At 51.5% G+C, this 27401-nt stretch overlaps 3 protein-coding genes across 5 annotated transcripts in view; 1 reads left to right on the top strand and 2 right to left on the bottom strand.

The window, feature by feature from the left end:
- Positions 1 to 11990, top strand: part of ETV3 (ETS variant transcription factor 3) — a 13037-nt gene extending 1047 nt beyond the window's left edge. The window contains exons 1-5 of one of the 3 annotated variants that reach the window (XM_083591258.1): positions 7 to 353; positions 1525 to 1583; positions 2254 to 2491; positions 4888 to 5003; positions 6839 to 11990. In XM_083591258.1, the coding sequence (XP_083447384.1) occupies positions 1538 to 1583; positions 2254 to 2491; positions 4888 to 5003; positions 6839 to 8070 (1632 nt within the window). In that variant the 5' untranslated portion in view covers positions 7 to 353; positions 1525 to 1537 and the 3' untranslated portion in view covers positions 8071 to 11990. Of the gene's footprint in view, positions 1 to 6; positions 354 to 1524; positions 1584 to 2253; positions 2492 to 4887; positions 5004 to 6838 lie in introns of those variants that run through there. The other 2 variants (XM_083591260.1, XM_083591259.1) reach the window with 2 other exon arrangements.
- The window catches only part of LOC310751719 (uncharacterized protein), a 950206-nt gene that overhangs the window by 402626 nt on the left and 520179 nt on the right, over positions 1 to 27401 (bottom strand). The window lies entirely within an intron of this gene.
- Positions 1 to 27401, bottom strand: part of MRPL24 (mitochondrial ribosomal protein L24) — a 64534-nt gene that overhangs the window by 22034 nt on the left and 15099 nt on the right. The gene's annotated exons all lie outside the window — the stretch shown is intronic.

Raw genomic sequence — 27401 nt, 5'->3', positions numbered from 1 at the left:
AGGAGGAAGAGGGAAAGAAGGTGCTTTATTCTCGCAGCCACCCTCGCAGTCAAGTAACAAGACAGCACCCAGCCGAAGCCGCCGCCTTGGAATTTGAACCCGGGCGTGAATCTTAACTCTGGGCTGCGTATTGGGAGAGAGGGTTGCCTTTAGGTGGAACTGGGCTCTGGAGGCAGCTGCCTGCCTTCCTCTGCCCTGGAAATCTTCGGAGCCAAGGCTGTCTTTTTCCTTCCAGTGCTGGGAGGCGAAGGGTGTTCCTCTGCAGGGAGTGGGGCCCGTCCCCCCCCCCCTTGTAGGGAGTGCCAGGCGCTCTGCGGAAAGGCTTTGGAGCATTGTTAGAGCGCAGGGAGCAGGTAATCCCTTTATGACTCCCCCCTTATCGTTTTTTGCCCGCTCAGTCAGAAGAAGGAAGGAGAAATCTTCCCCTCTCAAATCCCAGTTGTTGGGCTGTAGGGAGGGATGTTCTCTTGGCTTAAAATAGTCTCTCGGTGACTTCACTGTTCAAACACGGGTGTGGTGGAGGGAGAGGAAGCCAGGAAGAAAAGGTCTCTGGGGGAGGACCGGCTGGAGAGGCTCGTGGGCCCCCACCAGCCATCCTGCGAAGGCTGCCAGACAGAGCAGCTTCTCTGCAAGCTAAGGGTTCGGCCTCTGCATTTACAGCCTTTCCAGTGGGGTCGGCAAGGATTTTCCTAACACGAGTTCTGGCTCCTGTGATGCCCTCCCCGCTTCCCCCTGTGGCTTTGCCCTACTTCCAACTGGAGCCCCCACTCCCGACCCCACGCTGGTGAAACTTTGGCAGGCACAAACCTGCACAGCAAACTTCCCTCCCTGCTCAGGAGCCTCCTCTGTCCTAACTTGCCCCTTTGGCAGTCGCTGCACTTGGGGGGCTGTTCTGGAAGCAGGGATGGAGCGGCCCCCCTGCCTGCTGTGGGTGCACCCAAGTGATGGATTTTTGGGAAACAGCTTGCTTGGGGAAAGCCGTTCAGAGACTGGCCTGCGTATTGTTTCCAGGGCAGGGAGCCCACAGGGACACGGAAGGCCACCCACCAGTGGATTGAGCTTGATGGGGGTTTCATCAATATGGAATAATCTGAATCAGACGTGGATATTTCTCCTTCTTCCAGTGGGACTTGGGGTTGTTCCACACCCCCCCCTGGCCTGCCCCATAGTTGCAGGTCCAGGGTGGGAGGCTGGCACCCTAACTGAGCTCCCTCCCACCTCAGGAGAACTCCACCCACCCACCCAACTCTCTCTTTTGGCTCTAAAACTTTGCTGGTCGCTGGCTTGCCATTTTCTTGGGGTAAAGGGCAAGATTAATAAGTAGAAACTGGTGACATTGATGATTATTTGTGGTTAGGAGTTGGCGATGAGGGAACCCTCTTGTGATGGCTGCTTGTGACAAAGCCATGGAATTCTGCATGGTGGTTCTCCTGGGCTGAGAAAGTTCAGCAGCTAATAAGTCCTAGAAAGTAATCATGGTCTCTCTCTCTCTCTCTCCTCCCCCTCTACCCTTGGAACACCCAGCAGGAGCAGAAAAATGAAAGCAGGCTGCCCCATTGTGGAGAAGCCAGAGGGCGGAGGAGGTAAGAATCCCACCCATCGAACCCTTGGGCTCTGTGAATTCAGAGGCCGGACCTCTTCTCAGAAGCTTGACGCCTTCTTTGTCTGTGAAGAAACTGTCCTCTGTTTTCTCCTTCCTTGAGATGTTATCTTGGCAGATGCCATTGCTTCAGGACTGATCAGGCTGTTGGCCTTGCAGCTAGACTCAGGGGGCTCTCTAGACAGGACAGTAAAGTGGCTGGGGAGGGGCATGGAAAGACACTGCAGAGGCGCTCTGACTTTGTAGTGGTGACCATATCATTCCACGAGCCTTGAGACTGCTTGGAACTGTTGATGATGTGAAGCAGGACGGAGGAACTGGACTCCAACTGCCACCGTCCTCCTCGCCATTGGCCATTGGTTGCTAGGAGGTGGAGCCCTGCAGGGTCTAGAGGACCTCACAAGTCCCTGATCCCTCATGTCAAAGAAGCCACAATGGTGTGAGGGCCAGGGACTGCACAATGCTTCCTCCTGGGATCTTGCACCTCATAATAATAACAATAATAATAACAAAGAAAGAAGCAGCAATAGTTTTAATAGCCAGGTGACCACCGCAGAGGCTCTCTCCGTGGAGAGAAAGTGGCTCTTCAGCAGGTGGGACCCTCATTCCTCTTCTGCCCCTGAAGCTCCCTCTGTTTTTGGCCTTCTCTGCAGGCTACCACTTCCCGGACTGGGCCTACAAGACGGAGTCCAGCCCGGGCTCCCGCCAGATCCAGCTCTGGCACTTCATCCTGGAGCTGCTGCAGAAGGAGGAGTTCCGGCACGTCATCGCCTGGCAGCAGGGGGAGTACGGGGAGTTTGTCATCAAGGACCCCGACGAGGTGGCGCGGCTGTGGGGCCGGAGGAAGTGCAAGCCCCAGATGAACTACGACAAGCTCAGCCGGGCCCTCAGGTGAGGGGTAGCAGAGTGCGGGCCCAGGGAATGTGGGAGTTGAGGGCCTGGGTAAGAGGAGCAAAGTCTTCCCTGTCAGGTCTGAAATGGGCCCTGGTGGAGATTTCTGCAAGGGCAGAAGGCTGGGCTCTTCTCTGGCTCCTAACTAGGGCAACATGGGATACTTGCTCTCTGTGGTTTGCAGGGTTCTGCAATCTGAAGCGCTTCGGGTGCAGTCCTAGGCCTGTGTTCCAAGCGATAAGGAGTCCTTTCGAAGGCAGAAGCTTTTCCTCTGAGAATTGTGCTGTCAGCCTTCCAGGAAGTTTCCCAATCCCGTTCTGTGTCTGCACTTGAAAGTCCAGAGGGCGGAGGGTACAAAATGGATCCCTCGGTCAGCCACAGCTGGCTTCCTGGGATTCAGTTCCCTCCTTGTGGAAGCGAGGCTTGAACGTTGGCGTGCAGTTTAGGGTGGCACACAAAGTTTCAGGCTTGCAGATTTGGACGGCATCCCAAAGGTCATCTGGTCGAACCCCCTGCAATGAACTGCAGTGAAGTCATAAGAACATCGGAAGAGCCTGACGGTTGGCTCAGGTACTGGGGGGTCATTTAGTCCAGCATCCTGCCCCCACAGTGGCCAGTCAAGTGCCTTGATGGGAAGCTCACAAGCCCTGAAGTTTCCAGCAGCTGTCATTCAGAGGCAGGAGAACAGAGCCATCAGCGTTCGCAGCAACCATTCAGGGGTCTCTCTAAGCGGAAAGGTTCAGGGTCTTACAATCTTGGCTGTTTGGGGAGGGGACAGTCCTTGACTGAGAAGCCCCCCTGGACTCTCTCTGTTCTTGAGAGGGCTAACTGGGTAACAGGCTTGTTCAGACAGCAGAAGAGATGGCACGAGAGCCATGCTCAAAATATCTGAAGGGCTGTCACATGAAAGATGGAACCAGCTTGTTTTCTGCTGACCCAGGAGATAGAACCCAATTCATAGATTCAAATGACAAGAGAGGACATTCTGACTAAACATCAGGAGGAACTTTCTGAAAGTGAAAGCTGTTCCGCTGTGGAACGGAAGGTGGTGGACTCTTCTCCTCTGGAGGTTTTTAAGCAGAGGTTGGCTGGCCACCTGCCAGGGATCCTTTAGTTGCGATTCCTGCATTCCAGTTAGGCTAGGTGACCCCTGAGGTGACCCCTTCCAGCCCTACAATTCTGTGTTTCTGTGACTCTAGGAGGGGGGTGGTTGGGACAGGCCCACTGCAGATTTGGGGTGCTGTATCCAGTGCCGGAGTCTGGCTGGTTCCTTCCGTGGGCTCTGCTTCCACGATGCATCCTAGGCAGTCCTCTGTTAGGGCTGCTGGGGTGCCCCTTCTTGGTCCTCTGCAAGGCTCCCTGTCCTTGCCCCCTCCTCTTCTGGCTCTCTCGCCCCCTCCTCCTCCCGACAAGGCAGCCAGAGCTGTTGAGCCAGCGTCAAGACCTGAGGGCACACGCCAAGTGGTGAACAGGTTGCCTCTTCCCTCTGGCATCTGTGCCCAGGAGGTGGTGGCTGAGCAGATGGGAGCCCACGGACTTGGCTGCTGCTCTGCTTTTTGCTCAACTCCTCGGTGGCGGAGGCCGAGATCAGCAAACAAGGCGGCAACCTGTGCCTAAAGGGAGAGGAAGGAAGTGACAGGTCGGAGGATGCAGGCCCAGCCATTGATCCCAGGGAGGAGGAGAAGCAGAGCCCTGCCCTTGCCGCCTCCAGGAGCCTCCAAATGGCACCGGGGAGACAAAGCAGCACGGCTGGCCCAACAGGTTGACAGGAGGAAACCCGTCTCCCATTGTGTTCTTCCCTTCAGGCGCCTCTTTCAGGAACAGCGGAAGCTGTCTTCTGTCCTACCCAGTATTGACAACACGGATTGGCAGAATTAGCAGCTTGCCTGGTTGTGGTCTGCGAGGACGTTCCTCTGCCCTGCCTGGAGACCCCCGTGGCGACTGGGCCCAGGAATCTTCTCCGTACAAAGCAGATGTTCCATTAAAGAGCTCCAACCCTCCCTGTAAAAACAAGGGAGGCTTCTAGGTGCTGCAGTCTTATGCCAAGGCAGACTCTTGTTCCATCTAGCTCAGTATTACAGACACTGACTGGCACCAGCGGCTCTCCAGGGTTTCAGGCCGGGGACGTTCCCAGCGCTAGCTGGCCATGCCAGGGATGGAACCCTTCTGCAGCCAAAGCAGGTGTTCTCACCACTGAATTACGGCCCCTTTCTTACAGGATCTCAACTCAGATTCCAGTCCTTGTGTTTCCAAATAAAGGAATGTGGGAGGCTTCCAGGGATTGAACCCAGGGACTTCTGCAGGCAACCCCAGTGCTTCCCCCACTGAGCTGTCTGGACGTAGCATTCCTCACGGCTGGCTGGCGCCCTTATATCCCCCCTTACTTTATTTGGCAGATACTACTATAACAAGCGGATCCTCCACAAGACGAAAGGGAAGAGGTTCACCTACAAGTTCAACTTCAACAAGCTGGTGATGCCCAACTACCCCTTCATCAACATCCGGCCAACAGGTAAGAAGAAGGGCGTTGAGCATGGGGCCACCCATTGCGGGTCCATCCCAAGGGCAGGGGAAGGTATACGGGGACCATGGAGGTCAGGGGAGAACTTCCGTCCACTTCCCACGGAAAGGCAAACCAGCGCCAACTCATACTTTCCAAAATAGCTGTTGGACAGCAGAACGGACTCCCTTGGAAGAAGGTGGAGGACTCTCCTCCCTTGGTGGTTTTCAAACCCTACAATTCTGTGTTTCTGTTACCGCAGAGGAAAGAAGCTGCTGTCTTGGAACAACATTAGGGCTCCTGCAAGAACAAGTCTGGGCAGTTGCTGCCTGATGTTGCTTGTTCCAGTTCCCTTTCTTCTTCCTCTCGGGTCCGCCCTGCACTCGCCTCTCTCTCTCTCTCTCTCTCTCTCTCTCTCTCTCCCCTTCCCTCCCTCCTGGCTGCCTGGGGCTGGCACCGAGCGGGCAAGGAAGGTGCTGGAGTCCTGGAATGCCTCCCAGTGTGATTGCAGCTTGTTTTCTTTCTTCTCCCCTGTGGGGAGGTTGACGCAACAAACCTGTTTGGCCCTTGCCTCCTTTGCCCTCGCCCCAGATATTGGCGCTTCCTTTCTTGTGGGAAGTGGCAGCCTAGGTGGCGCGTGGGGTCTTTGTGCCTGAGGGTTTCCCCTACGCAGGGAAACGGGAGGCCACACCAGCCATTCCTGGCCAAAGGTGATTTTTCTGTTGTTGCTGCTGCCGCTGCTGCTGCTGCTGCTGCTGCTACTTTTTTTATCTCACAAGGTGGCATACATAGTTCTCCCCTCTTCTCATTTAATCCCCACAACAACCCTATGAGGTAGGCTAGGCCAAGAGGCAGAGACTGGCTCTCAAGGACACCTGGTGAGCTTTCCTGGCTTGAGTGGGAATTCGAGCCCTGGTCTCGCCCACGTCCTAGTCCAACACAATGATGATGAGGATGATTTATTTATTAACGCCCTCCCCCCCAATCTGGCTGGGTTTCCCCAACCACTCTGGGTGGCTCTCAACAGAATATTAAACAGAATAAAACATCAAACATTAAAAACTTCCCAAAAGAGAGCTGCCTCCAGATGTCTTCTAAAAGCCAGATAGTTACTTATTTCCTTGACATCTGACAGGAGGGTGTTCCCCAGGGCGGGTGCCACCACCAAGAAGTCCCTCTGCCTGGTTCCCTGTAACCTCACAGGGAGGGAAGCGCCAGAAGGCCCTCGGAGCTGGACCTCAGTGGGCTGAACAATTGGGGTGGAGATGCTCCTTCAGGTCTACTGCGCTGAGGCAGTTTAGGGCATTAAAAATCAGCACCAACATGCAAAAGGCTCCCTGCACACCCTCTTGGGCATTACAGTTGGCAGAGTGGGGGCTCCCGGCTGTGTTCAGGTGTGGGGTGTGGCTGGGTTCTCCTTGGCAGCCCCCTAGTTGTGGCGCTCCCTTTCCACAGAAGTGCGTTTGGCACCTTCCTGGTCCAGTGTCTGCCATACGCTGCAGCCTCACCTTTTCACCCTGGGCCTTTGACCCTGGAGATACCTCCATGTGTTTCCAGGTCCCACCCTATTCCCGTAATTTGTTTTAAACTGTTTTGGATAATTGAACCTTAAACTGTTGCCACCTGCCCTGGAACCTGATGGTGAAGGGCAGGCAAGAAGTTGAATAAATAATAATGAGGATGATAATTTCTGTGGGCTGGAGCTATGAGAGGGGGGTTGTGAGACCTGGGGCTGCTCCTGGAGGCCAGGGCACTTGGTGGGCAAGCCCCTGCAGAAGCCCGCCTGCCCCTCGTATCGCTCAGACAGGCCTCCATTCCTCACGCCCCTCCGTCTCCTTCCTCCTCAGGTGTCGTCCCCCAAAGCGCCCCTCCTGTCCCGTCGGCCTCGTCCCACTTCCAGTTCTCCCCACTGGACGGCCACTCGCCCACCGAGGACGCCCAGCCCAGTCGCTTCTCCGGCCGGCCCCTCGCCTCGTCCGCCCAGGAGACCTTGAACAACGGCGGCCGCGGCGAGAAGTCTTCTCCCGCTCCGGAGCTGGAGGGAGGCTCTCCGGACTGGCGCCACGGAGTGGACCTGCTGGCTTCCCGCAATTCCGCTGCTGCCGCCGCCGCCGCTTCCGCAGGTGGGGTCAGCCACCAGAAGCGCAAGCCGGACTTGGTGCTGCCCCTGTTTGGACGGTCAGGGATGTACCCCGACCCGCATAGCCCTTTTGCCGTCTCCCCCCTGCCGACGCGCGGAGGGGTCTTGAACGTGCCCATCTCGCCGGCCCTGTCGCTGACCCCCACCCTCTTCTCGTACAGCCCCTCGCCGGGCATGAGCCCCTTTGCGGTGGGCGGCAGCTGCTTCTCCTTCAACCCCGAGGAGATGAAGCACTACCTCCACTCGCAGGCCTGCTCCGTCTTCAACTACCACCTCAGCCCGCGGACTTTCCCCCGCTACCCGGGCCTTCTCATCCCGCCCTTCCCCTGCCAGCTGCCTCCGGAGGACCCGGCCCAGTTCCCCATCAAGCTGCAGCCCCCGCCTGCCGGACGCAAGAACCGCGAGCGGCCCGAGAGCGGCGGCAGGCCTGGGGCCCCTCCGCCATCCTCCCCCCAGATCAAGGTGGAGCCCCTGCCGGACCGCCAGGAGCCCGAGGGCAGGGAGTCCCCGGGCCGAGAGGGAGGGTGCCGCTCAGCCACCCAGTCGCCCACCTGCAAGAGCGCCCAGGAGCAGCGGGAGAAGACCCTCTTTGCACGGCCCGTGGCCCCCTCCTGGCCGGCATCGGCGGCAGCAGCTACAGCTGCTCAGCCCCCAGCGCCCACCCAGGCTGACCTTCTGGCCGACGAGAAGAAGCCCAAGCAAGAGGACGTCTCCGTTGAGAAGCCCGCGCGAGAGACGATGGGGGAGGCAGCGGGGGCCCCGGAGAAGAGGGAGGACTCCGCCGCTGTGATGCCCCCCAAACTGCGCCTGAAGAGGCGCTGGAACGACGACCGGCAGGCGGAGGGCCTGAAGGAGGAGCAGGGGGCCAGGAAGCCCTACTGGGGAGCCCTGGACACCCCACACATCCTCCTGGCCCCCAAAGCTGCCGTGGATACTTAGGACTGAAGAGGCTCCATGGCAGTGGCGGTGTTTGTGTGTGTCTGCTTTGTACTGTAGCAAGATTTGCCTAGCCAGGAGGGAAGGGGACCGAGGGGAAAAGGAGGAGTGGGGAGGCTAGAATGGTTTTATGAATTCTAGGGGTTGTGTGTGTGTGTGTGTATTGCAGGCAAGAGGCTGTTTGTGTCAAGGCCTGCCTTGTCTGCAGCCCTGTGGCCCCGTCTACGGCCACTGCCCTGCCTCCAGGTGGGCTTCCACTGACGTGAAAAGACTTTTCTCTTGAATTCTGCCCCCCTCTCCCCTTACGGTCTTTTACAGAAGCAAGAATCTGTCTGAATGTACATAGTTCTTTTCTCTGGAGGGGGGGCGGTGGGGGGCGGGTGGACCAGGCGGAGGACTTCCTAGCCATTCAGAACTGGAAATGTGTCTCGTTACCAAGCTAGGAAAACGCTTTATTTAGCCACCAGGACATTGCACTGTCTTTGATCCTTTTTCAGAAGCGGGGATAGCAGGAAGAGGAGAGGGAAATGAGACTTGGCCGAGCTGGTGGCTGCCCCCTGGGGCAGGGGAGGGCCTGGGCCGGCTGGAATGAGGGCTTGGCAACCATAAGTGTTACTTTTAGGACTTTGCTGGGGGGGGGAGGGAGGGGGACACACCGAATGGTCACGTTTTTTAAAAAAACTTTTTTTGAAAAATTATCGAAGAAGCCATGACAAGCAATTGTAAAACCTTTTCAGGGATGTGCAAGGAATGTGGTTGTAAACGAAAACCTTGAATGCCTTTAACAAGACCCCCCCCTTTAATTTCCCTTGGTGGTTGTGGGCGAGGGGCGTTGGGGGGCAACGGAGCTGAGAAGCGGCTGGGAGCTCCCACAGAATGACTTATCCGGGGCATCCTTTTCTTCCTCCCTCTTTTTGGGGAGCGCTGGGAGGGGAAAGCTCCCCCGGCCTTTTCCGTCTTGCCTTAACTGCCTGCTTTGGAGACAAGCGCTGGGAAACGGCTTATGCTGGGGGGGGGCAGGGGGTGTTGTTTTCTGCGGAGAGGGGGCACGTAGCTCAGGGTGTGAAGACGGGCCTGGGTCCTCCTTGCGGTTGCAGCATGGTGGCAGTGCTGGAGAGTTAGCGGCAGAGTTGGGCCGGCTGGGTCGGGTTGCCCGTCTTCTGGTGCCCGTGGGCACTGTCCTAAAACCCAGGGGCGTGTGGTGGGCAGGGCACCTCTGCGGCTGCTCCTCTTCCCCCTTCTCCCAAGGCGGCCCAAGGAAAGGGAGAAAGCTTGTGCATGCAGACCCACCTCTTTGACTCCCCAAGGGTGACCCCACAGAGATGGGGAGCTCATGACGAGTTCCCTGCAAGAGCGGCGTCTCCCAGTGCCCGTTCTTTTTCCTGCCACTGCGAAGGCGAGGGTCCCCTTCCTTGCTTGCACACTTGTTGGGGTTTGTGGGCAGTCGTGGCCCCAACGCAAAGCTCACCCCTGTGCAAACTCTCGCTTTGCCTCTTTGAATGTCCCCTTGCCAGTGTCTGCCCCCCTACAATGGACCAGGTTCGGGGAATTCCTGGTGCGGTGCGGTCCCCCCCCCCCATGAGCGATCTCAAGCTGCTGCCTCTTCTCTTTGGGCTGGAGGACATCAGGGAAGCTGTTGGCTACCAGTTTTACTTCAAGACTGGCAAGGATGACCAAGTCAAATACTGTTTTGGGGACGGAGGTTTTGGGAACGGGGAGGCTCTCGGCCCAGTGTCGTGGGCTGTGCTCCCCTCAAGAGCTGTGTGGCTCTTGCTGGGCTTCACGCAAGCCCACCCCCACCCCTCTTTGGTGTTGCCCAGCATCCTGCGCACGAACAGACTTATGAACCTTGGAGTTGGGGGGGGGGCCTGCAGCGCTTTCCCCCGGACAGGCAGGGTTTGGCGGAGGTGGGCTCAAAACTCAGGGACTGAAACATGACGGCCTTTTCTTCCTCCTCCTCTTCTTCTTCAGATGAGTACATGCAAACCTTCAGTCTATTGTACCCAAGTGCCAGACGCCACGTCAGGCAGGGCTGGGGGCTTGATGGGGGGGTTGCTCGTGAGAAATCCCATTTGCACTTCTTCAGTGAGAATTCGTGTCTTAAAAACAAACACCCTAACCTTTGCTGTCCTTTTTCTTCTCTGCCTCCTTCCCGCCGATAGCCATGGCAGTGCAGAGCGGACATGCCCTGTTCAGGGATGGTGGCGAAAGGGCTCAGGGTACTGGAAGGGCACGGGGGGGGGGGGGAGCGAAGTGATCTGCTTTGTGTGTTGTGGGGGGGGCGGATACCTTCCCCCTTCAGCTGGCTCAGGGAGCCATCGCTGTGGCTTTGCAGGGGCCGCAGCAGGCAAGGCCCCTTCCTGGCTTCAGAGGGGAGGGGCTCCCCTTTTTTTCCTGCAGGAAAAAAGCAGCCACATGCTTTGAAGCGTCTCTCCCGTTGTGCCAAATACTCAAGCCGGTGGGCGGCTAAACTCCTGTATTGTGACTAATCGAGAGTATGTTGACCTTTTTTTAACGAGAATTAAAAGACCTTTTTTTGGGGCAGCGCTTAGATTTTGCTGGCCTTGGGAACGCCGGGGAGCAAGGAAACTGCGAAGCTTGCAACCTGGCTGCCCAAAAGCCTGGCAGAAGGAGGAGGAGAGTGGTTCTTTCTCGGGGGGCGGAGAGGGTGAATGAGGGCACCTCCACTTCTCCCCACCCCATACACACAGACACACACTGACCTCGGGCAATGGGCCTGACTCAGCCTCTCCCAACGTCCGGGTCCATTTCCTGGCTCGCCCCGAAAGAGAGCAGCGGGCGTGTTGAGTCTTGCCGCTCCTGGGTCATGGGGCGGCGTGCGTGGCTCATCGCCCGGGACTCCTGCGTCAGGGGATGCCTAATCCCCAGGAGCACCTCGCCCTGGGACGGAGCCGGACTTTGAGGCCCAGATCCAACCTGGGTTCCCTTCCTTCCCGCATGTGGCGAAGGTGGTGCCCGCTGCTGCTGCCGCCGCCCTCGCTTTGGCCAACTGAGAAGCCATTTCCTGTTACCCACCCATGCTGGGGAGGGGGGGACCCCAACCTCTGCCCCCCAGACCCTGGGGGGCGCTGTTGCCGAACTGCTATTTTTAGGGCAAGGCGCCCCGTCCCAAACTTTGGGTTCCCTTCCATGCACACAAAAACCTACATACACACATGCAGACAGTCAGGTCATGGGTGATGCATAGAGTCTGCACTTGTCCCATGAAGACAGGTAGAAGGGGTTTTATCTAACCTTCAAGGGAGGTTTATATTTGCTTGGTTGCCCTTTTAATTCCATAACTGTTTTCGCTTTTTAAAGAAATGTAACTTTTTTCTCATTTTTTCCCCCGTCTTACAGATCCTGATGGGTTTTTAAGAGAGCTATGTCTTTGGTTTGGAATACTTTTGATTAGATTTATTTTAAAAGAAACGAAACAACTTTGATTTTTTTTTTTTTAGTGTTAAAGTGACAAAGTATTTACGGACGACTTTTTAAAATTTATTATTATTGTTAAATCATTTTTCATGAGACATGGTCCTGTCTTTATGATGCTTTGAGAGTCAGCAGGGAGTAAAACACATCCGAACGGCAACTCTAACGCTTGAGGTATTTTTATTTTGTCTGTGTAAAGCAGGATTAAAATTGTGTGTAAAAAAAAAAAAAATTTTTTTTAAAGAAAAAAAATGTAAGTAGTCCTCATGCTTTCGTGCAGTGCCTTTTAGACGTTCCACTTTCTATAAAGTCTTCAAAAAAAAAGTTTGCATATATATTATATATATGATGTAATGTTATAGAAATATATGTATAATATACATATTTTTTCCAGGGGTATCTGATAGCTCTGTATTTTGTTATGGAAGTTGATATGAAAAGTATTTTACCTCAAATTTAAAAAAGTTAAATAAACCTTTTAAATAAGCCTCCCAGAGTCCTTTGAGTCTCTTGCTTTCTTGCAGCCTGGTAGGGACAGAGGCGAGATCCAGGGAAGAGGAGAAAGAGATGGAAGCTGAGCTCCATGGAGAACCAGCCTGTGCACCAGGGTTTAGTTAGTCTGTCATCAACTCTGCCCATTGCCCACCACAGCCATGGCTCAGTGTATGGAGGCCTGGTGCCTGGTTCTGAAACCCTGCAGTGCCACTGCTAGGCACTATAGATGCCGCTGACCCATAAGGCAGCTTGTTCATTTCCTCTTGAATCGTTCCTTAATTCAGAAGCTTGAGGACTAGAATCTTGGGTTTTTTGTTTTTTAGCTTAGTGGCAGATCACCTGCTTTGAATGCAGAAGGCTCCGGCTTCAATCACCATTGGCATCTGTCCCCTGCCTGAAACCCTGGAGTGTTGCTGCTGGCCAGTCCAGACCAGGCTTCCCCAACCTCGGCCCTCCAGATGTTTGGAGACTACAATTCCCATCATCCCTGTCCGCTGGTCCTGCTTGCTAGGGATCATGGGAGTTGTAGGCCAAAAGCATCTGGAGGACCGGGGTTGAGGAAGCCTGGTCTAGACGAGAGAGAAGGAGGAAGGCTTGGCATGAGGCTGACTCTGTAGGGGGAAACTCCCTTTGTTCTGCAAGGGCTGCGCTTTGAAGGCCCAGGATGCCACAAGAGGAGCAAGGCGCTCTGAGTCTGTCCTACCTTGAATTTACAAGATGGAAGAGAAGGGGAGGCTGTAGAAATGCAATCAAGTCCAGCGCACTACATTGTCATTTTTGTCAGGTTTTGTCTTGGGAATGCTTTGACCCGGGTTCAAGGTGCTCCTAGAAGAAGGTTGAGCTCAGCTGTGCATGTATCAAACACATTCCTATGTTACCCTTAATCGTAGACAGATTGGGGGGTAGCAGGTCCACACAGCTCGCAATTTTCAAATTTGTAAAGCCTGAAAACAAACTGGTAAAAGTGCACAAAGCTTAAAATGAACCAAAACCCCCTTAAAACACAAAGTGGGCCAGTGTTGGGGCATTCACAAGACCTCTTGCACGTTGTCAAAAACTGGTGCGGCCAGGAGGCAATAACCAGCCTGATTTGGCTTGGAAGGTGCCCAGAATCTCCCCACAGACTCTTACTGACATAGTGCTGCCGTTCCAGAGCCATAAGCAAGAAGTCTCTGGCCCTGAGGAGCTTACAGTCCGCATACTTGGTGGTGTGTGGAACTGGAGAACAAAGGGTGTGTTAACCAGATGTTCTGGGGAGGAGGAAAGGTTTGTGGGCTGAAGTTCAGGCAGGTAAAGCTTTGTGGTGCTTTCATGGTGAATCTGCTGTGGACGTTTCCCCCCCCCCCTCCGTCTGCTTGCTCCTCAGTACCTGTCTCCCCCCCCAAAAAAACCCTGCTAGAGCTGTCATGTTCTTTGAAGCAGCCCTTTGCAAGAGCAACCCTCTCATCTGGCAGCAGAGGGTGTGGAGAGGAGAAAGGAGGAGAGGAGGATGGCACTATTGATCTGTTAGATTACTCAATTTCGCTGGTATCGATCAGGTAATTGCTTTATCTAGGTTCTCATTTGGACACTGCATTACTTTTTCTCTTCTTCCCTAACCACCAGCACCCACCCCCCTGGGTGGCTAAACGCCTTCTCCTTAAAATAAAGTGTGGGGCAAGGAGGAGGACAGGCTCAAAGAGCGTTGGCTCCATCCGGGGGATGCGGCGGAATCAGGGAGGGGGTGGCAGGCAAACCCCCCAAGAGCATCCAGACCAGACCCTCTGCTCCAGAACAAGAGCCTGGCTTTTCAGAAGGAGACTGATGGGCTTCTAATACAGGAATGCGGACCAATGCCTTATCAGCACAATCTCTTCCTTGCCACCCCATCTCCACAGCCAAAACCCCCCCAAACTATTGCATTTTGCCTCCTGAACCCAAGAACGGAATCCCTTGATTGTGGAACAACCTGTCATTCACAAAAGGTCACGACGACATCAGGCGCGAGGGGCTTTGACGTCCCAAAGTTGGTACAAAGTTGCATTTTGCCTCCTGAACCCAAGAACAGAACCCCTTCGTTGTGGACCAACCTGTCATTCCACAAGATGTCACAATGACATGGGGAGTGAGGGGCTTTGACGTCCCCAAGTTGGTACTTCAAAGCACTTTTCCAGACGCCGCTGGAACGAAAGGGTTTAGCAGGAGATTCCTGAATCAGGAAGGGATTTGCATGGAACCGTGCAGGACTGAACAGGATTTCACCCATACTCATCCACTGACAAATAGAAGAGAGGGGTGTAGGAACTTAAATCCTGCTTTCCCCCTGGGGAAAAGGGCCTTGCTGGATCCCCCTGGTGGGCTGAGGCTCACCACTTGTGTCCTTGGTCAGCACTCTGACCGCTACACCACGCGGGCTCCAAACTCCATCGCTTGCCTCCCAGCAGCAGAGGGCATGGGAGAACCACCAAGGAACAGCGGGAGGGGCTCAGAGGAACAGGGGGGGGCTGCTCCCCGATGCTCCTGCTTGCCTCTGCCAGCGGACTGGGGTGCCCTCGCTCCCAAGGCTGGCCGGAGTCCTGCGTCTGCCAAGAGACGCAGAAGTCTCAGCGCCAGTCGGAGCCAGCTGCATTTATTTCCAGAGGGCCTTGTAATGGGTTTTCGGGCTGGCGGCTCAGCGTCTCTGAGGTGGGGCTCCTCCTGGCTGCCATGCATCCCTACCCACTAGGCTCCTGGGTCCAGTAAGGTGGCAGCTGGCCAGCCGTTCTGTCTCTGCCCCCACCCACTTCCACAAATGTCTCCTGCCTCTGCTGAATCACACTGGCTTCACCCTGGGGAACACCTTCCCTCTGACCCAGATCTTCAGGGAGGGGCAGCCTACGGGCAAAGCAACCGGCTTGTCTACCCCTGAGGCCCCACAGAGGGTGGTTTTCCCAGCTTCTTCCTCTTCTTTCTTCTGGGCCAGAAAGGTGCTAGACCTCTTGATCTTCTGAGCGTTACTTGGCAGCCTAGAGATTCACCGCTTTGGCTCATGACCCAGTTCAGTGGGAAATCGCGTGCCTTGCCTTCGGAGAGTGTCAGGTTCAATCCGTGCTCATGGCAGTTCCAGGTAGGGCTGCCTGAAACCTTTGACAGCCACCTGCCGGTTAGAGTAGACAGTACTCAGCGACATGGCCCCAGTGGTCTGATTCAGTACGCAGCTGCTGCTTACGCTCCTATAACCCTAAGAGTTGCATTTAGGCGCAGGCAGAGATCAAACCTATCCATTCTTAAGGAAATCAGCCCTGAGTGCTCACTGGAAGGACAGATCCTGAAGCTGAGGCTCCAAGACTTTGGCCACCTCATGAGAAGAGAAGACTCCCTGGAAAAGACCCTGATGTTGGGAAAGATGGAGGGCACAAGGAGAAGGGGACGACAGAGGACGAGATGGTGGGACGGTGTTCTCAAAGCTACCAGCATGAGTTTGACCAAACTGCGGGAGGCAGTGGAAGGCAGGAGTGCCTGGCGTGCTCTGGTCCAGGGGGTCACAAAGAGGCGGACACGACTAAACGACTAAACAACAACAACACAACAGCCATTAAAAGCACCACCACTACTCTCTCTCACACACATATGGAAAATGGGAACTGTAGTTCTCTAAGGGTGCTGGGGACTGTAATTCTGTGAAGGAGAAGCCGCATTTCCCAGGATTCTTTGGAAGGGAAAATGTGCTCAAAATGCGCCATCTGTTGCTGGCCACGTTGCAGGCTGCTGAGGCATCAGTCCTGGGTTTAGGCAGCGAGGACGGGCGTAGCGGGATACGGGATTTGTAGGGCTGTCGGCTTTAAAACAACAACAACAACAACCCACTTTTAATTGGTTGTTACTTTAGCCGGCTCTTTAATTAGGCTTTGTGCTTCGGGTTTTCCATTGCATCTCCCCAGGAAGTCTTTTCTGATGCCATCTCAACAGAAGCACCAACACCCCGTTCTGCTGCAGGTGCACTTAGGGTGGGCATCGGGGGGGGGGGGCTTGTAAATAATCCCACAGAACAGCTGTCACACACACACACACACACACACACACACACACACACACACCACCCTGCCCACTTCCCAGTCGCCTGTGTCTATAACCTCCCAACACACATCAAAAGGCATTCCTTTGTGACATATACAGCCAAACTGTCGCTTTCAAGAGAACCCTCAACGCAAGCCTAGCAAATCTGGAAGTATATTTGATGATCTGGGAGAACTGATAAGTCTTTATTTGGGTTTTGTTGTTTTAACTCATGTGCAACTACTCATTCGACGTGCCTGTTTTACAGCTTTGCTTTCCGTCTTTTAATTTTTGCGCACAGTTACAATTGTTCTCTCTGTTTTATATACAGTAAAAAATCGAATAATAAAACATTACCGAACACACACAAATCAAAAGCATTTCAGTGTTCAGGTGCGTGTCAAGTATACCCAGTTTATTCGCCTTAAGGGTGCATGTCTGGAATCTGCGAAGATGATCTCTGCTTTATCCTCTATGAATTGTTTTGTATTTATTTAAGTAGTCATTTTTTTATCTTTCATGGTTTTCCTTATAATTAATACTTTTTTTTAAAGTTTTTCAAAACCAAATTTAGGGGAGTAATCCATGGATATTAACAGGCATGACCTAACTTCAGTATATTAGTTTAAATGGGTTGACTCTTTATTATAGCGTTGCATATGAAACCTGCTTCTATGTGAATTTTAAAAAATTCAGGGCAAATTTCAGGGCTCGCTCTCCCCCCGCTGCACTTCTCTGAAAGCTTCTATTGCCTAAAGATGTCCTGAGCAGGTTGGCGCAAGATCTGAAGCCGTCTCTTACTCTGCAGATTAAAAAAGGGCAGGGAGGAGGAACCACAAACTCCCCGTTGGAAATAAAAGCCTTTTATATAACTCGAGTCTCACACAGGGTAATTAAAAGCACCTCCTTTGAGGTTCCCCTAATGCCTAATTGGTTTTTCAAAAAGCACTTCAGGTTCATAACATACACAGTTCTCTTCTGCAAAAAAAGAAAGAAAGAAAGAAACATAGCAAGCCAGTTGTTCCTGCTGAGTCGGAAGAACGACCGGAAGATCGAGTTATTTAAGAAAGGAGAAGACTTGCAACTTGGGATACCACGGCTGCTTAGGCACCTGGCATTTAAAGAGCACCCCCCTCCCGGCAAATAATAATGGGAACTGTAGTTTGCTCTCTCACTGGGCTACAACTCCCAGCACCCTTCATTTGTTTATTGCATTCATATCCCACCTTTCTAGGGACGCGGGGGGCGCTGTGGGTAAAACCTCAGTGCCTAGGACTTGCCAATCGCAAGGTCGGCAGTCCAAATCCCCGCGGCGGGGTGAGCTCCCGTCATTCGGTCCCAGCTCCTGCCCACCTAGCAGTTCGAAAGCACCCTTAAGTGCAAGTAGATAAATAGGGACCACTTTATAGCGGGAAGGTAAACGGCATTCCGTGTGCTGCTCTGGTGCCGGTTCGCCGGAGCAGCTTCGTCACGCTGGCCATGTGACCCGGAAGTGTCTCCGGACGGCGCCGGTTCATGGCCTCTAGAGCGAGATGAGCACGCAACCCTAGAGTCGGACACGACTGGCCCGTACGGGCAGGGGTACCTTTACCTTTACCTATCCCACCTTTCTTTCCTTTTTTAAAAAATGCATTTTTATTGAGTTTTCTTTAACATAAGTCCAACAAACAAAACAAATACAGTAAGGTTCCATAATCTTATTTTTTCATCGCTCTGCCAAGCGCGGACTTCCCTCCCTCCCTTCAACAGGTTTTCATTTTCCACTTTTCTTTCCGCTTTTTCTTAATAACATCCTATCCGCATCATAAGATTTATTTTAATCCTGCTACAGTCTTTAAACTTCTGCAATTGTTACTTATATATTCCACAAATTTTCTCCACTCTCTTCTGAACTTTGTTTCCTTTCGGTTACGAATCCTGTAAGTCAGTTTTGCTAATTCCGCATATTCTACCATTTTTGTCTGCCACTCCTGTGTCTTCCATTTTTGGGCTACCAAAATTCTAGCAGCCGTCGTGGCATACATGAATAATCTCTGGTCTACTTTTCCTATTTCTTCACCTATCAAGCCTATTATCCCACCTTTCTTTCCAAAGAGTTCACACAGGTCTCCTTCTCCCCATTTAATCCGCCCAACAACCCTGTGAGGTAGGATAGGCCAAGAGATGCAGTCCCTGGCCCAAGGCCACCCAGCAAGATTCAGGTGGCTGAAAGCGGGATTTGAACCCGTGTCTCCCAGGTCTTGGTCGGACCCTCTAACCATGACACCCCAATTGGCTCCTAACAAATTATACCTTCCAGGATTCTTGTGGTGGGTGGGGAGATGCGCTTCCCCACATTCCTCTCTCCTCCCAAGCGGATGTCCTGGGAGCCCAGGATGTGAAGGAAGAGGGTGTTCTCCTGTCCATGCGCTGCCAGCACTTTCTTCCGTGTGATTTGTTTTGGAAAGAGGGGTCGCTTTGTTATTCTTTACTAACTGCCTGCGCTTTTGTGTGAAGGTGTTCATATGACAAAGCGTTTAAAAAATCCTTTTAAGCATGTTGCGAGTCACTTGGATACCTTTTGGGGTAACAGGCAGCTGGCACATTTAATAAAATAATAATGACAGCAGCAGCAGCAACAACAAATTACCATATTATTCGCTCTATAAGACGCACCAGACCATAAGACGCACCTAGTTTTTGGAGGAGGAAAACAAGAAAAAAAATATTCTGAAGCCAGAACAGCAAGAGGGATTGCTGCTTTCACTGGGATAGCTGCGCAGCCTGCATTCGCTCCATATGACGCACACACATTTCCCCTTACTTTTTAGGAGGGAAAAAGTGAGTCTTATGGAGCAAAAAATACGGTAATAGAAATGTGCGACCTGTCTTGTGAAGCTGCAAGGCAGGGGATTTCATGATCTGAATTGATTTTAGAATGAATTGATTTTAGAATGCTGTGTTACTTTTACTGTTGTTAGCTGCTCTGAGCCCGGCTTTGGGTGGGGAGGGTGGGATATAAATAAATTATTATTATTATTATTATTATTATTATTATTATTATTATTAGCCAACCCTCCCTCCACCATCTGCAAGAACGGCACACACCAGTGTGGTGTAGTGGTTATAGTGTCAGACTAAGACCTGGGAGTTGGGACGCGGGTGGCGCTGTGGGTTAAACCACAGAGCCTAGGACTTGCTGATCAGAAGGTTGGCGGTTCGAATCCCCGCGATGGGGTGAGCTCCCGTTGCTCGGTCCCTGCTCCTGCCAACCTAGCAGTTCAAAAGCACTTCCAAGTGCAAGTAGATAAATAGGTGCCACTCCGGCGGGAAGGTAAACGGCGTTTCTGTGCGCTGCTCTGGTTCGCCAGAAGGGGCTTAGTCCTGCTGGCCACATGACCCGGAAGCTGTCTGCGGACAAACGCCGGCTCCCTCGGCCAATACAGCGCGATGAGCGCCGCAACCACAGAGTTGGCCACGACTGGACCTAATGGTCAGGGGTCCCTTTACCTTTAAGACCTGGGAGACCAGGATTCAAATCCTACCACTCAGCCATGAAGATCACTGGACAGCCTTGTGGGGCACTCACTGCCTTTCTCAGCCTAACCATGTGCACCACCTTGAGCTCCTTGGAATAATAATAAAAAAAAGGTGGAATCTAAATGCAATTAACAAACATAACAAAGAAAGAAACACTTTTGAAATGGAGTTCCAAAAGAAGTTTGAGCAGGGTGTGGGCTCCAGGCAGAGAAGACCCCGCAAGATGCATGGAAGCTATTAGCCCTCAAGCCATATATATGAGTCCACTGTTGCTCAAAACTAAAGAATTATTTCATGTGGGGGGGGTGGAGTTTGCATTTTGGGAGCAAGTCTCTCTCCTGCACACCCACCAAGGTCGCTTACTGATCTACAGTACTGGCAAGGCATGTAGTGTTTTTGTAGGGGTATAGCTCCCTGCCCCAAAGAGCATACACTGCAAAAATTAACAGCCGCCTTCTGAGATCTTCCCCAGCAGACCTCCCCCCGCATTCTGTTTTTACACCAGAGCAGGGGTAGGTAACCTAAGGCCCGGGGGCTGGATCTGGCCCAATCGCCTTCTAAATCTGGCCCGCAGACGGTCTGGGAATCAGCATGTTTTTACATGAGTAGAATGTGTGCTTTTATTTAAAATGCATCTCTGGGTTATTTGTGGGGCATAGGAATTCGTTCATTTTTTTTCCTCCAAAATATAGTCTGGCCCCCACACATGGTCTGAGGGACAGTGGACCGACCCACAGCTGGAAAAGGTTGCTGACCCCTGCACCAGAGCAACAAAAGTGGGCCCGACCCACGTAACATCCGTTCAGCCTCTCCCATTTCAGGCCCCGTTTGACAAAGGCTGCAAACCTGGTTTAGGGCAGAGCTCTCAGGGTGCAGCTGGGTGAAAAGGGCCTCTCTGCTCCCCCCACAAAAACAAAACACCAGTCCCTGAGAATGTGGGGGGGGGGGGAATGCAAGGAAAAGAAACCCCCCAAGGAGGGTTGGAAGGAAGAGCTGAAGTGTGGGGGTGAGGAGCAGCCCTTGCTCTGGTTACAGAACCCCCCTTCAGGTCCCATTAGCGGCAATGGAAGGTGACAGGAGACGGTCGATACCAATCCTGCCAGACAGACTCCCAGTAATAAACCCATTTCACTCACATTTCTATGCGTGTGCCCCCCCCCCACAGCTCCCTGCCCCACACCACTGGCTGCACATCTGTGGAGGCCGAGGGGGTGCTGGCGACGTTCACCCCACCTGCCAGGCAGGCCCTCCCCAACCCACACCTTCGCACCAGGGTGGGGGTGCATTTGGCACTGGGATTCTCTCTGCACCATGATGATGATAATTAATACCACCGGACTTTGCTCCACCGCTTAGCAAACTGTCACATAACACAACAAAATAAATAAAAAAAATTCCTTCCAGTAGCACCTTTGTTGTTGTTGTTAGTCGTTTATTCGTATCCAACTCTTCATCACCCCCTGGACCAGAGGACACCAGGCACTTCTGTCTTCCACTGCCTCCCTCATGCTGGTAGCTTCAAGAACACCATCCAACCATCTCATCCTCTGTCGTCCCCTTCTCCTTGCGCCTTCCATCTTTCCCAGCATCAGGGTCTTTTCCAGGGAGTCTTCTCTTCTCATGAGGTGGCCAAAGTCTTGGAGCCTCAGCTTCAGGATCTGTCCTTCCAGTGAGCACTCAGGGCTGATTTCCTTCAGAATGGAGAGGTTGGATCTTCTTGCAGTCCATGGGACTCTCAAGAGTCTCCTCCAGCACCAGAATTCAAAAGCATCAATTCTTTGGCGATCAGCCTTCTTGATGGTCCAGCTCTCACTTCCGTACATCACTACTGGGAAAACCATAGCTTGAACTATACGAACCTTTGTTGGCAAGGTGATGTCTCTGCTTTTTAAGATGCTGTCTAGGTTTGTCATTGCTTTTCTCCCAAGAAGCAGGCGAGTAGCACCTTATTGGTATGAGCTTTCGTGTGCATGCACACTTCTTCAGATACACTGAAACAGAAGCCACATAACACAGTTGGCCCTCACTGCAAGTGGAGTTTTTAAGCACACACACATGGAATGTGGAGCAAGCTTGTTCTCTGCTGCTCCAGAGCCTGGGACCCAAGTCGAAGGACAAGAAATTACAAGCGGGGATGGGTTAAGCAGAGGTTGGGTGACCACCTGCCAGGGATTCTTGAGTTGGGATTCCTTCAATGCCGGGGGGCTGGACTAGATGACCCTCAGGATCCCCTCCAAGTCTACAATTCTAGGATTCTGTGAAAATTCAGGGGAGGAAAAAGCCAGTTAAATCCTGCTGGCCACAGAGGGCGTGAGCTTTGATCCGACCCTGAGCTACTCAAAGCACCTCTTACACCTCCTCCCTCAAAAGACCTCACCCTTTCTCTCTCTCTCTTTTTTTTAAAAAAATTAATAATAAATTTTATTAGTATTTTCCACACAACAACAACAACACGAAAAACAGTGTTGTGTAACAATACACAAAACACAAAAACCAGCACACAAAGAAAACAAATCCATATCTTATAAGTTAATAATATAAACACTAAAAAGAAAAACAAACATTTGTAGGTTTGCAAGAAGTTTTGTGAGGAGTATTATTGGAAGTATTGCAAAAATGGAGAAGGGGGAGGATGATTTGTTAAGAGATGTAAAGGCAATATAAACTTAAGAAATGCATAAGAAGTGGTTAAAACGGTGGATCATCAGAGGTGCTGATGGAAGTCTAAAAAGATTGTATAAGTGATAAGTTTTGTGATACATTTTATAATTTGTATGTTAAAATCAGTAAAAATTATTTTAAAAACAAACAAACAAACAAACATTGACTTCCACCAATCCCACAGCACCTCCTTTATCTCTCATTGTGTTTTCCCGTTTTCCTGATCATCTCTATCCTAGCATCTAGATATAAATCCCCTTTTCTTACCCTTTCACTTCACAGGGTTATTCCAGACTCACCCTTTCTCAACCCCAGGATCCCAGTGGAGGGTCAAGAAGGAAGCTACCTTAGACTGATACTGAGTCCGACCACTGGGTCCCTTTAGCTCAGCAGTGCCTACACTGATTGGCAGCAGCTGTCCAGGATTGCAGATGTGTGAGTCTCAGCCAGCTCCCTTTCTCCTCCTCCTCCTCCTCTACCACATCTGCCTCCTTTGCAAGGAGGGTATCCAAAGCTGTCAAACAGAGCAGGCCGTTTTCTTAACAGTTGTCCATCAACGCAACTTTTCCCGTTGCAAAACACCCCACCCTCCCACCCGCATTTGTTTGCTCTCTTTCCCTCCCTAACCCTTATCTTATTATTGTTTTAATTCAGGATCTCGCTCGGCAACCGGCGGGGAAATTAAGGAACGAGAAATGACATATCGATCCCAAGAGCTGAGACAGGTGGCAAAGTCCCTGGGGATGGGAACTTCTCCAGAGCCAAGTGGCTGAGAAACGGGGAGCGAAGGAGAGAGACTGCTTTGGTGTATCTCTCCCCCCCCCTCTCTCTCTCGTAGAATTGTAGAATGGGGAGGGACACCCAAAGGCCATCTGGTCCAGCCCCCTGCAATGCTGGAATCACAGCTAAAACATCCCTGACAGGTGGCCACCCAAACTCTGTTTAAGGACATCCAGTGATGGGGAGTCCACCATCTTCCCAGATCATAGAACTGTAGAGTTGGAAAGGACAACAAGGGTCCAATTCTAGTCCAATTCTCTGAAATTCAGGAATCACAGTTCAGGGATCCGTGGCAGGTGGCCATTCTACTTCTGTTTAACCACCTGCAATGGAGGACAGTCTCAAAGATGCTCAAAAAGTACAGACAGAGGCTCTGAGATTAGGTCTGGAGGTTAATAATAATAATAATAATAATAATAATAATAATTTATTTATGCCCCGCCCATTGGCTGGGTTTCCCCAGCCACTCTGGGCGGCTTCCACCAGAATATTAAAATTATATTACAATACAGTGGTACCTCGGGTTACATAAGCTTCAGGTTACAGACGCTTCATTTTTTTTATATATAAAATATTTATTAGAGTTTTACAAAAAACAGAGATTTACAGAATAAAAAGAAAACAAGAAAAGGAAAAAAAGGAAAATTCAAAAAATACAAAAATACATAGAAAGAAAGAAAATACAAAAAACAAAAAACAAATAAGTAGAAAAAATTAAAAACAAATCCATTTTTTGATGTCTTTAAGATCATTTGCTTGTTTCCTTGACCTCCTCACGCCTCCCTTTTTTGTATTCCCATTTACATAGTCAATTCAGCAAATCCTTACCCTCTTTCATTTATCTTAACTCTATATCTTAACATATTATAGCTATATGTTTTCATCCATTATCAATCCATTTTTACATATTCTTATTGACCTTGTTGCTAATGCCACTTAATTTCAATCCAACATCATTTTAACATTCATTAATTTTACAATATTTCTGCAAATAATCTTTAAATTTCTTCCAATCTTCTTCCACCGACTCTTCTCCCTGGTCTCGGATTCTGCCAGTCATTTCCGCCAATTCCATATAGTCCATCAGGTTACAGACGCTTCAGGTTACAGACTCCGCTAACCCAGAAATAGTACCTCGGGTTAAGAACTTTGCTTCAGGATGAGAACAGAAATTGTGTTTCAACGGCGCGGCGGCAGCAGGAGGCCCCATTAGCTATAGTGGTGCTTCAGGTTAAGAACAGTTTCAGGTTAAGTACGGACCTCCGGAACGAATTAAGTACTTAACCCAAGGTACCACTGTAGTCTATTAAACATTAAAAGCTTCCCTAAACAGGGCTGCTTTCAGATGTTAGTCTGTTAGTTGTTGTTCTCTTTGACATCTGGTGAGAGGGCATTCCACAGGGCGGGCGCCACCACCGAGAAGGCCCTCTGCCTGGCTCCCTGTAACTTGGCTTTTGCGCCTACAAAAGTTGGGTTATCCTACACAGGACTGCAGGGAATGTTTATCTGTCTGAGACCCTTCTCCACCAACTCCTTTTGGAAACCTGGAATTTGCTTTCTCTTCTTAAATCCTCCTCTGTTGCTATATATAAAGCTCCCAAGTCTTGGGAGCACTTTTCCTAAAACTCTGATCACGATACTTCTTTAGAGTCCAGAGGTGTATAAATTTTATGAAATAGATAATAAAAATGCCAACATAGCCCCTCAGAGCTCCTGACCAGGAAAGGGACTCTTATATTAATACTTAAGCTGACACCCACAGCAGCTGGAACAGGCCAAAGGGGACCCAACCAGTCCAGCCCCATGCTCTCTTCGTGGCCAACCAGATGCTCATTATGGGATGTATAATGTAAGCATGACTCCCAGCATTCCTAGAAGTATACAAGTCCATCCCTGGTGACTGGAGGGGGGCGGCAGGTGCCTCTATTCCACTTAAGGTCTGTGTCCTGCACGTTACTGGACGCTGGAGAGAGAATTTGCACTGATAGAAATTCTCTCTTCTACACAACGCTTAAAAACTCTCCACGAGGAGAGCCTGGTGGATCAGATTATTGCCCCATCTAGTCCAGCATCCTGGCTGAACATTTGCTTCTGGGGAAATAAGGAAGCAGGATTCAAGCACAAGTGCAGCACTTGGTTTCCACCAGCTCAGCTGGTAGAGATGGAGACTCAATCTCAGGTTGTGGGTTCGAGACCCGCAATGCACAAAGTACTGTACTTCTATATTGGAGGGGCTGGACTAGATTAGCCTATGATTCTTGGCTGCCCACCTCCTGCTGCCACTGACAGCCCCCTTCTATACATCACCTACCCTCTGAATGTGGCACTCTTGGAGTGCCCCCCAACCACAAGTAAGGCTCCCTGCGCCCCTGTTTCTGAAGAGGCAGAAGGCCCAAAGCCTCTTATTTTTGTCTTGGGGGTGCTGATGCCTGAGGGATGAGCGGAGATAAAAGCATGGACCTTCAACTTGTCCGTTATAGGGCTGTTTCCTCCGCCTCGCTCTCTTTCCCCCTCTGAGAAAGGACGGGGAGGAGGGTCGTCAGACACCGGCAAGAGTTAACCTGATTGTCTTTATAACCACATCGGCTCTCCTGGGAACTCAGAGTACTGGGTTTTCATTTTAAGTAACCCCAACACAGCGGCGTGTGATGGAAAGCACAGTCCCCGCCTGACAGATGGAGAGGAAGAGGGGAAGAGAGGAGGACGGGGGACGGTGCAGGTGGCGGAGAAAGGTAAGAGACCAAACAGCGGCTGAGCTTGGCAGGACCACCCATGGCATGTTGGCTTAGAACCAAGCCCCACAGGGACTTCCTCCCTTCGGCGTGTGCCTACGAGGGTCTTCACACCTCTTTCAGCCCACTCTGTGCCCATGTCCTTTCGTGCCCTGTGAAAGTCAGCTCCAAGCCAAAAGAATTCAGATAAGAATTCAGATAAGATAAGAATTCAGATAGGAAACTGCCTTATTGAGCTACTGGTCCATCTAAGTCCGTTTGCACTGACTGGCAGCAGTGGCTGCCCGGGGTTTTCTGGCAGGGGTCTCTCCCAGCCCCACCTGGAGATGCTGCCTTTGGGAGTTGAGTCTGGAGCCTTCTGCGTGCAAAGCAGCTGTCCTCCTGCTGAGCCATGGCTCTTCCCCTTTAAAGTTCCAGTCCTCATGGTTCTGTATAAAGGGCTGGCCTTAATAGCCACACCACTAGCCCCCTACAGCTCCCCAGGATTTGGGCCAGGAGTCTTTTCCCAGCCCTGCCTGAAGATGCTGCCGGCGAGAGTTGAACCTGCGACCTTCTGCATGCCAAGCAGGTGTTCAGCCTATGAGCTACGGCCCCTTTGCCTTGTTCATCGTCTGGGCATCCCAAAGACATCTTTTATATGCCTCCAGAACGCAGGTCCTGATTTTGCTGCCGCAGCAGCACCTCTGCTATTTTCTTTTTCCAGGATAGATCCCTCTCATCCTGGATGTTGCCAGGATATTAGGGCAGATGGGGCTCTGAGCAAACACCAGAGTGGTGTGGAAAGGGGCATCTCTTCTTGTATCAAAAAGTGCTTGGCATGGCGATGTGCTTGCCTTTCAAAGTGTGTGCCAGGGAGCAAAGACGGATGCGGCCACTCAGCTGGGTGAACTCAGGCAGGCAGCCGTGTCTGTTCAGAGACCAGCAGAAGGAAGGTGGTGGAGCCTTCAAGACTCGTTTTTCCACAGTGGTCTTTTTCAAAACCAGCAGCAGCCTTCAATGCCTCTGACAGGGACATTAATTTAAGATCTTCTTCCTTCCCGGAAACATTTTGGGGCTGGAGTGAGCCAGGAACATGCAGGGGAGCAGATTGTACATCCAGTTGCTGGTCTTTGTAAACTCGCTGAAGTTAACAGATATGGCTAACTTTACGGTCGTTGATTTAAATGGGTCTACTCTGAGTAGAAGTTAGTTGGGTGCAACCTGGGCAGTGGTCCCCTAATGTTTTCCCATGGGCCACTTGAAAATTGCTGGTGGTTCCTGGTTTCTCTCTGTTTCCAGTCTTAGCTCTCCACATTTCCACATCTGTTTGGGAATGTGTGTGTTTTAAGTACTCATGTAAAATCACTGCTGAAGTTCTCCTAATATATACAGTGGTACCTCGGGTTACAGACGCTTCAGGTTACATATGCTTCAGGTTACAGTCTCTGCTAACCCAGAAATATTGCTTCAGGTTAAGAACTTTGCTTCAGGATGAGAACAGAAATTGTGCTCCGGTGGCGCGGCAGCAGCAGGAGGCCCCATTAGCTACAGTGGTGCTTCAGGTTAAGAACAGTTTCAGGTTAAGAACAGACCTTCAGAACGAATTAAATACTTAACCCAAGGTACCACTGTACATGAATATTGCAAACACTTTTCACTAAGAGAGATACATTTATTTATTTACCCCCAGAACCAATATATGCATTTTCTGCACACATT

Source organism: Podarcis filfolensis (assembly GCF_964270895.1).
Source record: "Podarcis filfolensis genome assembly, chromosome: 16".
NCBI classification, from domain to species: domain Eukaryota; kingdom Metazoa; phylum Chordata; class Lepidosauria; order Squamata; family Lacertidae; genus Podarcis; species Podarcis filfolensis.
Note: the sequence above shows the minus strand (reverse complement) of the source record. Positions and strands in the feature narration are given on the sequence as shown.